Below are 12,273 nucleotides of genomic sequence, written 5' to 3' on the forward strand. Positions count from 1 at the left end.
ACAGTATTTCAGGTTTTAAACGGAGGGCTAGCAAACCTGTTCTTTTTGTTAGCATAAAATCAATGCGTTACTCCATAACCTTCGCGAAGTTTGTGCTTTGTTCGATTCACCAAATTCTAAAGTTGTATTTCTATAGGTAGTTCTATTCACGGTATCCATACAAAACTTGAATAAGAGGATTTTTCTAAGTAGACATGAAAAAAAAACAACAATAAAAGGAATAAGTCATCTTTATTTTTTTCATTCAGTGTTCACAGACGTTATCGAACATTAGGGAATCATTTAAGGAATCGAGTTAGCAAAAAAATCTAAAGAAACCCACGGAATTTTAGAGAATTCGAAACGTGGCAATTTGCATCGAAAAGTGCCGGGCTATTTAATGCTACGTTATAGATACACAAAGCAACGCAATATAAAGATTTAGAAGCACCTCCACATTTTTTGTTCTGAAATCTGCTAGAATATCATTTGTTTCGCTTGTAGGAAGCTAGGTACCTTCCAATCTTCTTTTTCGACGTTTCGACGCTATATAACGGTAATACTTCTGACGAAAACCAAAATTTTACAATATTAACGTTTCGTTTTTTACGTTTTATGTTCCTGTAAAATTAAATATAGAGATAGCAACAAGTTACGTTGAAGTAGAATTTGGTCAAAATTGCGAAAAAATCGCGGCAAAATCGTCACTCAAATTCAAGAACTAAATATATTTAAATCGATGGATATTTATTATTATTTTGTTGCATTCATCAACTCGACAAAGGACTCATCGAAAGTACCGTTCTAACGATTGCTAATCAATAACTAAAAGGCGTTAACAATTATATGAATTGGCTAAATTGAATTTTGTAATTACTTATGTATCTATTAATTAAGGCGTTCACAATTTGTGCTCAATTTCAATATAATATACAGTGTAAGCGACCGTAATTCAGATGCAAATGCAAGTTATAAAAGTTATACATATTTAAATAATGAATTAAATATCAACGAATGAGAAGCAAGCTAAAGTGGCAAAAGGTCGGTCATATCTATTGAAGAACCGATAACCGTTGAAAATTGAGACCGCAAATCGATAAACGTGGTGCAGGTGGTAACAAGTTGAAGAGACGGAGTTGGAGACTAGGGGACCAGGATCAGGTCGCTTGGCGTTCCTTGGGAGAAGCCTATGTCCAACAGTGAACTAAAATACGCTGTTGATGATGACGAATGAGATTATTTTCTATCTGATTTTAAAGAAAATTCTAAACACAAATATCAATTAACTTTCAAGTATACTTTACAAGACTTTACAGATACGTTTGGTAATTTTTTCAGTATCAAAAAAATCATAAGAATATAATATGTAACTCAATGTCAACCACAAGATATTATTACAACAGGAAAACCAGTCGTTCTTTAATTAATACATCTGACGTGTATTTGTTCATGAATTTACACAACAAAATTCAATGATATTTCATTTTTACCGTAACTCAGTACAAAGTTAATAGGTATGTTTATACCACAACTTTACTACAACGTATATGTACTCAATGCGTTTGAAATAATTTTGTTCAGCTTTATCAAAAAACAATGATCGAAGTTAATAATTAATTTTCCTTGTTCAAATAAATAAATAGTAACAATGATGTGGCGTTGTAACGATTTCAAAGTATAAGTACATAAAATAAGTCGCCTTGCGGCAACTCTATTTTCGATGTTCTTGCGAACAAAATTACTTCTGCACTCTCCATGGTCACGTACAATAATCACACGCGGCGCCACAAAACTATTTCATTTGTAGCTAACATTCGCAATCTTTCTAACACGTAAGGCTCTCTGCACTCCGATGAATTGCTCTTGTCGAGGCTAATGACTATCTACTAATAGCGTGTACGTCATGTGAACTGAAATCTGTGGGCAAAGAAAATATTAGAAAATATTAGGTATCAGGAAATTGGCAAACACAAAATACAGATCGTGTGGTAAATTACTGGTGGTCCAGATAGAGACTTGTAATTAAAACTCCACGATAACAAATAAAATTACGGCTAGTCGTTATTGGGTGGATTGGAGGCCGTTTCAGTCTGCTGATTTGAGAGTTACGTGAAGTGGTAACGTCACAGCACCTCCGCTTCAGCGTCGCTCGGCTGTAGCTCGGCCGCCTGTGGCTGGCGACTGGTGAGCCAGCCCCGCGCCGAACTCTATTCGCTCCCTTCGAAGCGCTCGGACGTGCCCACTCTCATTATCAACTTGACCGCAACACCGGCACGACGTACACTCGCTGGCGCGTTCGCTTATTTATAATTTCAAACTTTACAACAAAGTTAACTCCGAAACATCGAAAAGTGATATTTTCGAATAATAAAATCAACGAAAACAATCAAAACGGAGCGACAAACGAGATTTTCATTTTGCGAAAACTTTATCGCAAATTTAAACGGTACGGCGTTTAATATAACGCTAGTTAGTTTGAAGTTATTTTCTGAACACGATCCAATAGGGTTTATCCCTATTTTCTGTGGTAAAACCGTTGTATTTTTTACATAGAGGCGAAGAGAAAAAGAGGCAAAAATGTCGAAAAAACACCTTCACAATCAGGCGGCGATACCGTTAGCACCGGCGGTCTTTAAGGTGAGTTATTTTCTTTTCTAATTCACATGTATGGCGAATTATACAACTTTTTTATTTGCTTTGCGATAACTCTTAAATTATAAACAATTTCGTAAATATTGCTTTTAAAATTTGATAAATAAAAAAAAAATTCAATAAAATAAAAATAAAAAACTGGGAATAATTGTCAGTTAATCTGGTAAATTAAATGGGATCATATATACTCGCGTACTAGTTATACCTACGTATAAATAATAAGTATTTAATCAATATATCATTTTAATCGATTTTGTTGTCGGTCTGTGTTGCTTTTTTTCATGCGTTACGAAATGTGTGAAGAATAGGAATGCAACGGTACAATTAATACAACGGAATAAATCTCATTCCGTTCACAGAAACGAGCCGCAAATACGTAATAAATATATTACCTATGCTGAGCGATTAAATTGTTTTCGCTGTTTCCTAATTTATGTATAACTGTCCATAAAACTTATTCTAAATATAAAATATTTCATGCGGAACACGCGAAGACAGTTCAATAACACATAAAATACACGATACATTTTCGAGTTTTTGTAAAGTGCAGTACGAACCCACGCTTCGTAGATCGGAATAGCTCACATGTCGGATACGAGATGTAAACAATATTGTAAAAATAATACCGACCCAAAGCCCAGACCAGTGTCTCGTGTATGTAGTAACAAAGTTAAATTGCATTCGATTATTACATTAACATGATTTGTTTCGAAGTTTAAATTGAGCTTTTATCTGATGACAATCGGTTTACATAAAACGACGCTTGCCCAATAATTATTTACATAGTTCACATTTTTATAAAACTATCTTCACGTCCAACATTTTTTAATGCATTTGCCGTCCTTTTTGACTTTAATAGTATATAAATGTACCTAGTTAGTCTCGTATATTGTACAATTCTGATTCTAAACATCAGTGCAACAATAAGTTTTTTAATACGTAAAATTATTACAATTAAGTATTTTTTTATTTAAATGCAAATTGACCTTTGTCGGAGTTTATGTACGCATGTCACTATTGGTCCCGAACAAAAACAAAGGATCTCTAGAAATGTCAATATTCGAAAGGTTAAAAAAAACCTCCTTTGTTGACATATTATGTATTTTGAGTATTACCAATTTTTAAGCAATAAGGCCCACTGAATCCAACATTGAATAATACTTGGTCTGTCGTCTGCCCTGGCGCCGCCGGTTTCGCCTGACTTATTGACATCGATTTGTCTAAATTCACATCGTCAAAAATTTTTTTATTAGCTGTTAATAATAATTATACTAGTTTTCGTGAAACCAAATTCAAATTTTAGAGGATACCGAATTTTAATATTAATTATTTAATCGGTTCAAACAATTATTATTCTCTTAATAGAATATTTTGCCTGTTCCTTATAACAAATAAAAAAAAGGTACAACGGGAATTATTTCAATTATAACTCATTAGGCTTTGTATGACAATATTAAAAATGTATCTCCAAGACCGAAAAAAACTACAAATTGTTCAGAATATTTATTGTAAAGTGTATGTATGCATTCAATTTGGCAAGATTTTCCAAAGACACTACGAAAAAATTTATGAGGTCATATAAACGAGGTCTGTGCCACTAAGTATGTCTGCAATTGGAATCCTTCACAGTTTTCGCTTGTGGTTATGAGCATATTTTCACTTGCACTATGTTACTATTCTGAGTTCCGTATTACCTATTTAATTTACACACTGAGAATCTTCAAGGGCCCCAATAATTGTTCAGAGATTTTATCAACATTTAAAAACAATCCGAATTGATAAAAAATCAAATCCATTTCAATCTGATAATCTAACTAAAAAAAAACAAGAATATTTCGCTTTAATCAAAAATACACAAACTATTTATTTAATTGAATTTGGATGTTGACAGTTTGATACCTTTGTTTATTTATTTTTTTACATTTTGACAATCGGAATACGCTTTCAACTTAAATCACCATGTAAGGATTCCAAAAAAAAATCTCCAAAAGCATTTTCTCTAATTGATTACAATTTAAATCGATTCGTATCGAATGGGCGCAATGTGCTGACGTCATTGAGTGTAACAACGACAATGGACCTATTTACATTTACAGAACTTTATGTGGCTTAGATATGAGAGCTCGTAATTCGTGAGGTACGTTTTGGTATAACAATTAATAAATAAATAAAAATGACGTTATAATTCTTCAAAATTCTCAACTGAATGCTGTTCGGCTAGCTAGGCCTTATGAACCATAACCAAAAGATGTCTTGCACTTAAATTTTAAAAAAATATGGCTTTTTAAGAGCACGCTTCAAGAGCATGGTCAACTTTCACTCATCGAATCGGATCTGTATGGTTCTTGTCAATTCGGTGTGTATAGTTTTCGATATTCGTCTTAGAAAGTCATATTTATTTTGGCAAGCAATATTTTCTATGGAAAATAATGTTCAGTAGCGTAATTTCGCAAGTAATGGGGCCAGAATGAGGAGATCTCTATCTGATTTGGATGAGCCCTACTAGTGCTGCTGGGTTTAACCGTTTCCATTTAGATTCTTTAACCGGAACTACAAAATATCTTAAGCATCCCATTCAGATTTTAAAGTATTATACGGAGATCTATTTAACGACAGGTGCATCAATGCCGTCGCGTCTGCAATATTATATGATTGCTGAATGAACGAGTTATACCAGAGGTTCCCAAACTTTGTGTACCTAGTAGACAATTTATCAAGTTTTAAGGTAAAACGTATAATTTTTTTAGTCGGCCTAAATCCCATTTGGGTCGAAGCCTTGTCTCCTTTGTTCGTCACAAAAAATACCTGCATAAATAAAGTCCATTACATCACGGATCCCCATTCACATCATATAAGCTCCCAATATTTTTTTCGATGAGATAAACGCCTTCCCGATCTTTATTCACCCCCCGGTGATCCATTTAGTACAATGTAGGAATCAACCATGTAGATTAAAGGCAAAATTTTTAAGTACCTAAATAATAGCAACGAGCTATAACTAAAGACTCTAGAATTTCTAGAAAAAATACAAAATTGACAGGGCTCTATCACTAAACAATAGAATAAATTTTAGATATGCATTTTAAACAATATTTTAAACAATTTAACGCAGATTTTCTATTTATAAGTAGCTTTACCTAAATAATAATTATTTTTATTCATTTCTTAGTAATTAAAATACTAAATTCGATATTAAAACCTTATAATTGTATGCAACAATATGAAAAATATAACGCAATATTTTCACTATACTGTAGACCTTTTTAAAACGTGCGGCTTCTTTGTTTAATTCATTCGATTTGAATTCTAACTGATGGAATATCGTGGGGTAGGAATGTAACAGTGGGTGGCCTGGCTTACGACAGTTAGGACGATGAAAAACACCTTTGCCTAAGCATTGAGAGCGGGACAGGATGAGAATAATTCTAACGAGAACCCATGTCCGTATGGCGACTTTTTTTCCTACCTATTCTAGTAACCTCAAGAGGTTATCGTAGATTCACCGAACTAGTAGGTGACCTCGCGGTGCTCAAACCGGGAGTGTTGCTAACACTGGCCCTAGCAAAAGCAGTGCTTCGCTGAATCTACCACCAAATCGGAAACGCGACCCACTGAGAAGATCCCGCGAGAAATTCAGTGGGCTGTGGCTGTGTGAGCATAAGGCGACAGCAATCAATGAAGAACAATATCATAGATGTTGTCATTATTGTTTTAATTGCTTAGGAAATATAGTTTGTATTGTAAGATAAATGTTGCGTAGTTGTACTTATTTTTCTTTTTCACATGTAACTTTTTCGAACGTTGAGTTATGACATAGTTTGTCAAGAAATGTTTAACATATCTGCCGAAGCGTGCGCTGCGATTTCACTATCCCCACTTCTTTCATAGCAGCGGGCTAATACATACTTTACAGTGTTTAAAACTTCTGTAAGCAATGTTAATTAATAACTTTCCTAAAACTGAATATAGCCGTAACGCTTATTTTATTTCATTTTTTAAATTAAAATAAAATTGAAGTCGTCGTGGCCTAAAGGATAAGACGTCCGGTCCATTCGTATCTAGCGATGCAACGGTGTTCGAATCCCGCAGGCGGGTACCAATTTTTCTAATGAAATAGTACGTATTTCTTAACAAATATTTACGATTGACTTCCACGGTGAAGGAATAACATCGTGTAATAAAAATCAAACCCGCAATATTATAATTTGCGTAATTACTGGTGGTAGGAACTCTTGTAAGTCCGCGCGGGTAGATACCACCACCCTTCCTATTTCTGCCGTGAAGCAGTAATGCGTTTTGGTTTGAAGGGTAGGGTAGCCGTTGTAACTATACTGCGACCTTAGAACTTATATCTCAAGGTGGGTGGCGCATTTACGTTGTAGATGTCTATGGGCTCCAGTAACCACTTAACACCAAGTGAGCTGTGAGCTCGTCCACCCATACAAGCAATAAAAAAAAATAGTAGCCGTCGAGGTAGAGATCTAGAGTTATCGTTGATATTCGAATATACATATTCATATTTTATGTATTGCATTAGATATTTTTACAATATTTCTCTATGTAATTTTTTTGTTGTTGTTGATTTGATGATGTCGATAATCGAAAAGCGTGTCGCGGCATAGTTTCCAATTTCTTAATAATGACTTTTGGAAATCTGAGTATTACCTACTCGTATTAATGCAAATCGCCAAATGTTGCTTGCCCTTAAAAAAAAACAAACTAAAGTCACATTACTGTAGACTTAAAAATATCCAGGATTAATAATTAATAATTAATTAAGCGTTATTGGCACGTATGTATAATCAAGCGAACAACGTTTCCTGTCCTGGTGAAACTGGAAAGGCCTCCGGGTCACCGGTACTCCCTGAAATATGAAAAAAAATGAAAAAGTAAAAAATATTTGCCACGTTTAAATCGTTTTCTAGAATATTGAACATAATCGTGTGTCAGCATTAAATGTTTCTTGAATTCTGAATTGAATCTGTGGGTAACCTGTGAATTTATATAACGGCCGTCTGGTGTAGTGGTAAGTGACATGGTCACTACACAAGGGGGTCGCGAGTTCGAATCCCGCCAAGGGAAGATATTTGTATGATAAATATAAATGTCTTTTCCAGGGTTATGGATGTATATTAAATATATGTATGTGTATAATAAAAATCTTACATTTATATCCGTTATCTGGTACCTGTAACACAAGTTCTTTACGTACTTATCACGGGACCAGTTAACGTGGCGTGATTGTTAGTAAATATTTATTTATTTATTTATTATTTATAATACAAAATTAATGTTCTGTATTATTTTCTTTATATATATTTACTTTCGTTTATGATTGATCACTTCGATGAGATATTATAAGTAGTGAAGATGCCAGCAACTTATGTAAGCCTAAACACGTGATTTCTTACAATGTTTCAGACGTTACATTTTTAAACAATTGTTTAAGGATTATTTTACCACTTTGAATTTGAAAAAAAATTGTGGTTGTAGTAGTAATAAATTAAGGTACTATACTACCTACAATCACGCAAATATACTTCTATATATTGATGTATATTTTGTCAGTAAATTATTATGGTTACTACTTAATGTAGGTATCCATCATTCTTGATAACTAATAATTTATAGTTACTGTTCCGTTGTCTCGACCAAGATCAATTACCAATTAATACAATTAAAACAATTTTTTTTTTTTTTTACTAAAAACATTTTTTTTCTTGCTTTGAAAAGAGTGAATTTCATACATTAAATAGAGTCGTTCATTGCATACCCTCCTTTAAAAATTGGATTTATTATTGAATCAATTAGTACCTTATATTTTCGTTATGTTATTTATATTATTATACATACTTTTTTCAATCGTTCAGTACATCGCGGTTAATTTATTTCCATAAATGAAACTTGTCCTCCTTATGGGTGTTTGGTATTGTTCGCTCTTAGATCGCCTTTTGTACTTTTTGTATTTAATATTTTTTTAATCTGGATACGATGTATCATTACATGTAATTGAGGAAATTGTGTATTTTTAGTAGGTACATTTTCAAACGTTGGCATCCACTTCAGATCTTGGCTTTAATGTTCATGAATATCAAATACACGTCTTAATGCCGTCTTGCTTTCCCGACAGTAAAATGAAAGGGATGTAAATAGTTTCTTTTGCCAATTTTGTTTACGACGAGCTCGGCTGAATCCAACATCGCAAACAAAATACGTACCCGTAATGTTTTAATAATAGTACTGTCAATGCATTGAAAAATTACATATTACAAAGAAAATATTTTTTGTTCACCAAATGATTGAAAATACGTATCGCCTTAGAGCACTATCACATCAACATTTCGTTTCCACAATGACTCAACGTAGCGCATGTAAGTGGCTCGTTTCGTATACTGTACGGGTGGATTGTTCTAGAATCTAGGCAACGCACTAAACACTCTGTCTGTATTCTATTTAACGTATTCTATTCAGAAATAATTTACTTACACGTAACACGCTTACAATTAAGTATTTACTATTTAATTATTTATTTTATTACCTTTTCGTCATGTGTGAAATTATAATTTTCGAATATTGTTAAATAATAGCTCGTCGAAAAATAAAATAATGCAATGCTAACAGAATTTCAAATTACTATAACACTGCAATCAAAGTTTAACGCTGTCACACTTTAAAACGGTAATCCAGAAGGTTCTACGTGGATCGAAAAGCCGTAAGCCCGACCGCAGCACACCGATAAGGCTTTCGCGATTACAGCCCTTATATTGTAGAACTTAAAGAGTGTATTCATTTAATTTGAATATAAATTAACATAAAAATGAAGGTATGGATGGAAATTAAAAAGATTTTTCGTTTCGGTCGTTAGAAATCTACACATTAATACTTTGGTTACTTTGTTACAAAATACATAATAATATCTCCAATAAACATTATTTCATAAATATTTAGGTTTTCAAATTTAATTTTTAATTTTTATAAACGCATTGGAAAGTGATTTTCTTGCATCGACTCAAAATCGATCGGATCAGAGAGTCCTAAATATTATTTTATAAATAAAAAACTTAAATAACAAGACGCTCGTTTCAAAATCGTATATTAGTGGAGCCATCGCGTCGGTCGTTTGTGACAGGCTCAGCGTTGGCGCACGAATCTGCGTGTATTGGCCCCGGCAGTATTGAAGCGTGTAACCGAAAGTTTCACAAACACGTGACACTGACAACTTACTCAATCTATGCCTTACGAACTAGACATTAAGTTCGATTTTGTGTAGCAAGATGTACGACCTCCAAATTGGTGCGAAGAGTATAGTGGAGGCGTTCGCGACCGCGGAACGCTTCGGCTTTTCGACTTTGTTCACTCGCTAGTAACTTAAGGTGTGCACACATGTATATTTATTTAAAGGATCGAAATATAAATACAGGGCCTCTTTTGCGAAAAAATCATTGTTGAAATACAACATTAAATATATTTTTATTACCTATTCCTAAATACTTTATTGTATGTTTTATTACAATATTAATTCAAATTTTAACAAGTAATTGATTCTGCGTAGTAGAGTGGTGTCAGGGATCTATGATAAGACGCGGTAGAGAGATATAAAATATAATTAATGCGTTCATAGTTAATCCATATATTACGTACATCCTTAGATAGATATAACAAATTTATGATTTCTAACTGAAACACTATTAACAAAACCTTTGAGAACCAGCATTAAGGAAACCGTGTCTTTAAATTTAAAAAAGGATAAAACCAAAACTACTGAAAACAATGAAATAATACAGATAAATCGGGGCATGTGGTCCACAAATTCAACTATATGATAATCTTTATAAATATATATATATTACAAGTAAACAAGCAAAAGAAAGGCCTGTTTCAACTCAATATTCAATGAAAATTCAAACAATGGGCATTCCTGCATAATGAGAAAAAAGAATGTTTGATGTTTGTACAGTTCCGGTTATTACTACATTTATTAAACAGAAGTGTTCTGTGTTCGTAACTATCGAATTTCAATCACCACAAAAATATTTTTTTGTATTGTGTGATTTCTATCAAATTAAAATTGTCCAAAAGCCGTTACGAAACATTCATATTTCATGAACCTAGAATGAAAGTACATAGGTACTTACTTAGCGGCTAGTTTTAATTAGGTAAAAATGGAGGATGGAATAAATTATGAAGTGTAATGTGCCAAAATAAATGATACCAAACAACAAAGTAAATATACATAATATAAATAATTTTCAAATGAATTGACCAAGCTAATAAACCACTCAAGCTAGGATTACAGACGATATTAGTTCTTTCGTTCTTGTAGGATTGTAGATGGTGGACGGGCGATGTGGACTTAGCGTTACACGTTTGCGGCGCTTGAGCAATGGAAATTTCCAGACCGCGTACCTCTCGTCGCGCCAGCGCCGACTTCCCTCCCCGCGCCGCACCGCGTCTCACCCGAATGCCATTCCCATCGCGAGTCGCGACCTCTCCCCTGCTTCCCATAACCGTTCAAAAAGGATTCTATACGAACCATTGAATTGGCTCGTTCGTCTTGACGCTCTCAGCTTGTTGCACACACCCCTCGAATCATTCATGTACAGACGAGATCTTTACTGCTACATTTCCATACAATATTATTATTCAACTAGGTATTATGTGGCAGTACTTGGGCCACCTCAAAACAATTATATTAAAAACGTACCGCAAGCGATTTTAACAATAATTGTCAATAATATAATGAATTATCAAAAGCAGCGCTTTGATTAAATTAAACATCTAACCCAACTATATATTATTCTATGTATCAAATCATTTAGATTTTTGACTAACGATAGCGTAGCTAGTAGTAGCGATTTTTCATTTGTCAGAGAGATTTTAGAGTTTTCATCCAAATTAACTTTTAAAGAAATTAAAATGAATAGGTAGGTACTATCATCTGTTGAAAACATGTTGTATTAGTAGTATGTCATTGTTTTAAAAGAATAGATGTCAACGCAGTCACTCAAATTGTTACAATTGGTCGGAGCCTTTTAAACAATAAACGAGATGTCGGATAATCTATTGTAGATATTAATATTTTCGCCAGAGCATTTCCGATGATATTTTTTAATAAAAATATCATTTTTTAAATAAAAATATTGGTAAAAGTTTTAGATAAAAAATGAATTTATTTGGTCTGGTTGCAGACGAAAGTAACTAAACAAGTTGAATTCATTGCTTGAAAACAAGGTAAAAGCTCCACTAAGTTCCGCGAACAATACAGCAGAAGAATCATGCTATACTAATATTGGTTTTAAACTATGTTTAACTAAAACACCTTGTACGATAAACTCGAAAGGTAGATTCGGCGAAAGATAAATCTTATTTAATTTCAAACACATTGATTCAATAGTGAACCTTATAGTCGACAGGTAAAGTTCAGACTGGTATCGAATCGTTCGGGAGTACTGGTTTCAGTTTTGATTTAGCGGCGTGTCAAACGCGATGATCGCACCATTGGGCAGGAGGTTCGCGAATAAACTTCACTTCGTTACTGACATACATAAAACAGATACATACAAATGTCATTTGCGTGGATAGTTTAAAAGATTTAATACTAAATGCATGTATATATTAATATGTGAAGTAAAAACTTTGTAC

General features: G+C 33.5%; 1 protein-coding gene and 1 long non-coding RNA gene across 2 annotated transcripts in view; one reads left to right on the forward strand and one right to left on the reverse strand.

Moving 5' to 3' along the window:
- Positions 1-230: 230 nt before the first annotated feature.
- Positions 231-12,273, reverse strand: part of LOC149503600 (uncharacterized) — a 37,003-nt gene continuing 24,960 nt past the window's right edge. The window contains exon 3 of the long non-coding RNA XR_016324375.1: positions 231-1,896. This is a non-coding gene — a long non-coding RNA (uncharacterized LOC149503600). The remainder of the gene's footprint in view (positions 1,897-12,273) is intronic.
- The window catches only part of LOC149503601 (proton-coupled amino acid transporter-like protein pathetic), a 43,738-nt gene continuing 33,651 nt past the window's right edge, over positions 2,187-12,273 (forward strand). Inside the window, exons 1-2 of the mRNA XM_089733697.1 lie at positions 2,187-2,425; positions 2,533-2,616. Coding sequence (XP_089589823.1) covers positions 2,557-2,616 — 60 coding nt within the window. The 5' untranslated portion in view covers positions 2,187-2,425; positions 2,533-2,556. The remainder of the gene's footprint in view (positions 2,426-2,532; positions 2,617-12,273) is intronic.

The sequence above is a fragment of the Bombyx mandarina genome, chromosome 01 (assembly GCF_030267445.1).
Source record: "Bombyx mandarina strain Sakado chromosome 01, ASM3026744v2".
In the NCBI taxonomy this organism is placed as follows: Eukaryota; Metazoa; Arthropoda; class Insecta; order Lepidoptera; family Bombycidae; genus Bombyx; species Bombyx mandarina.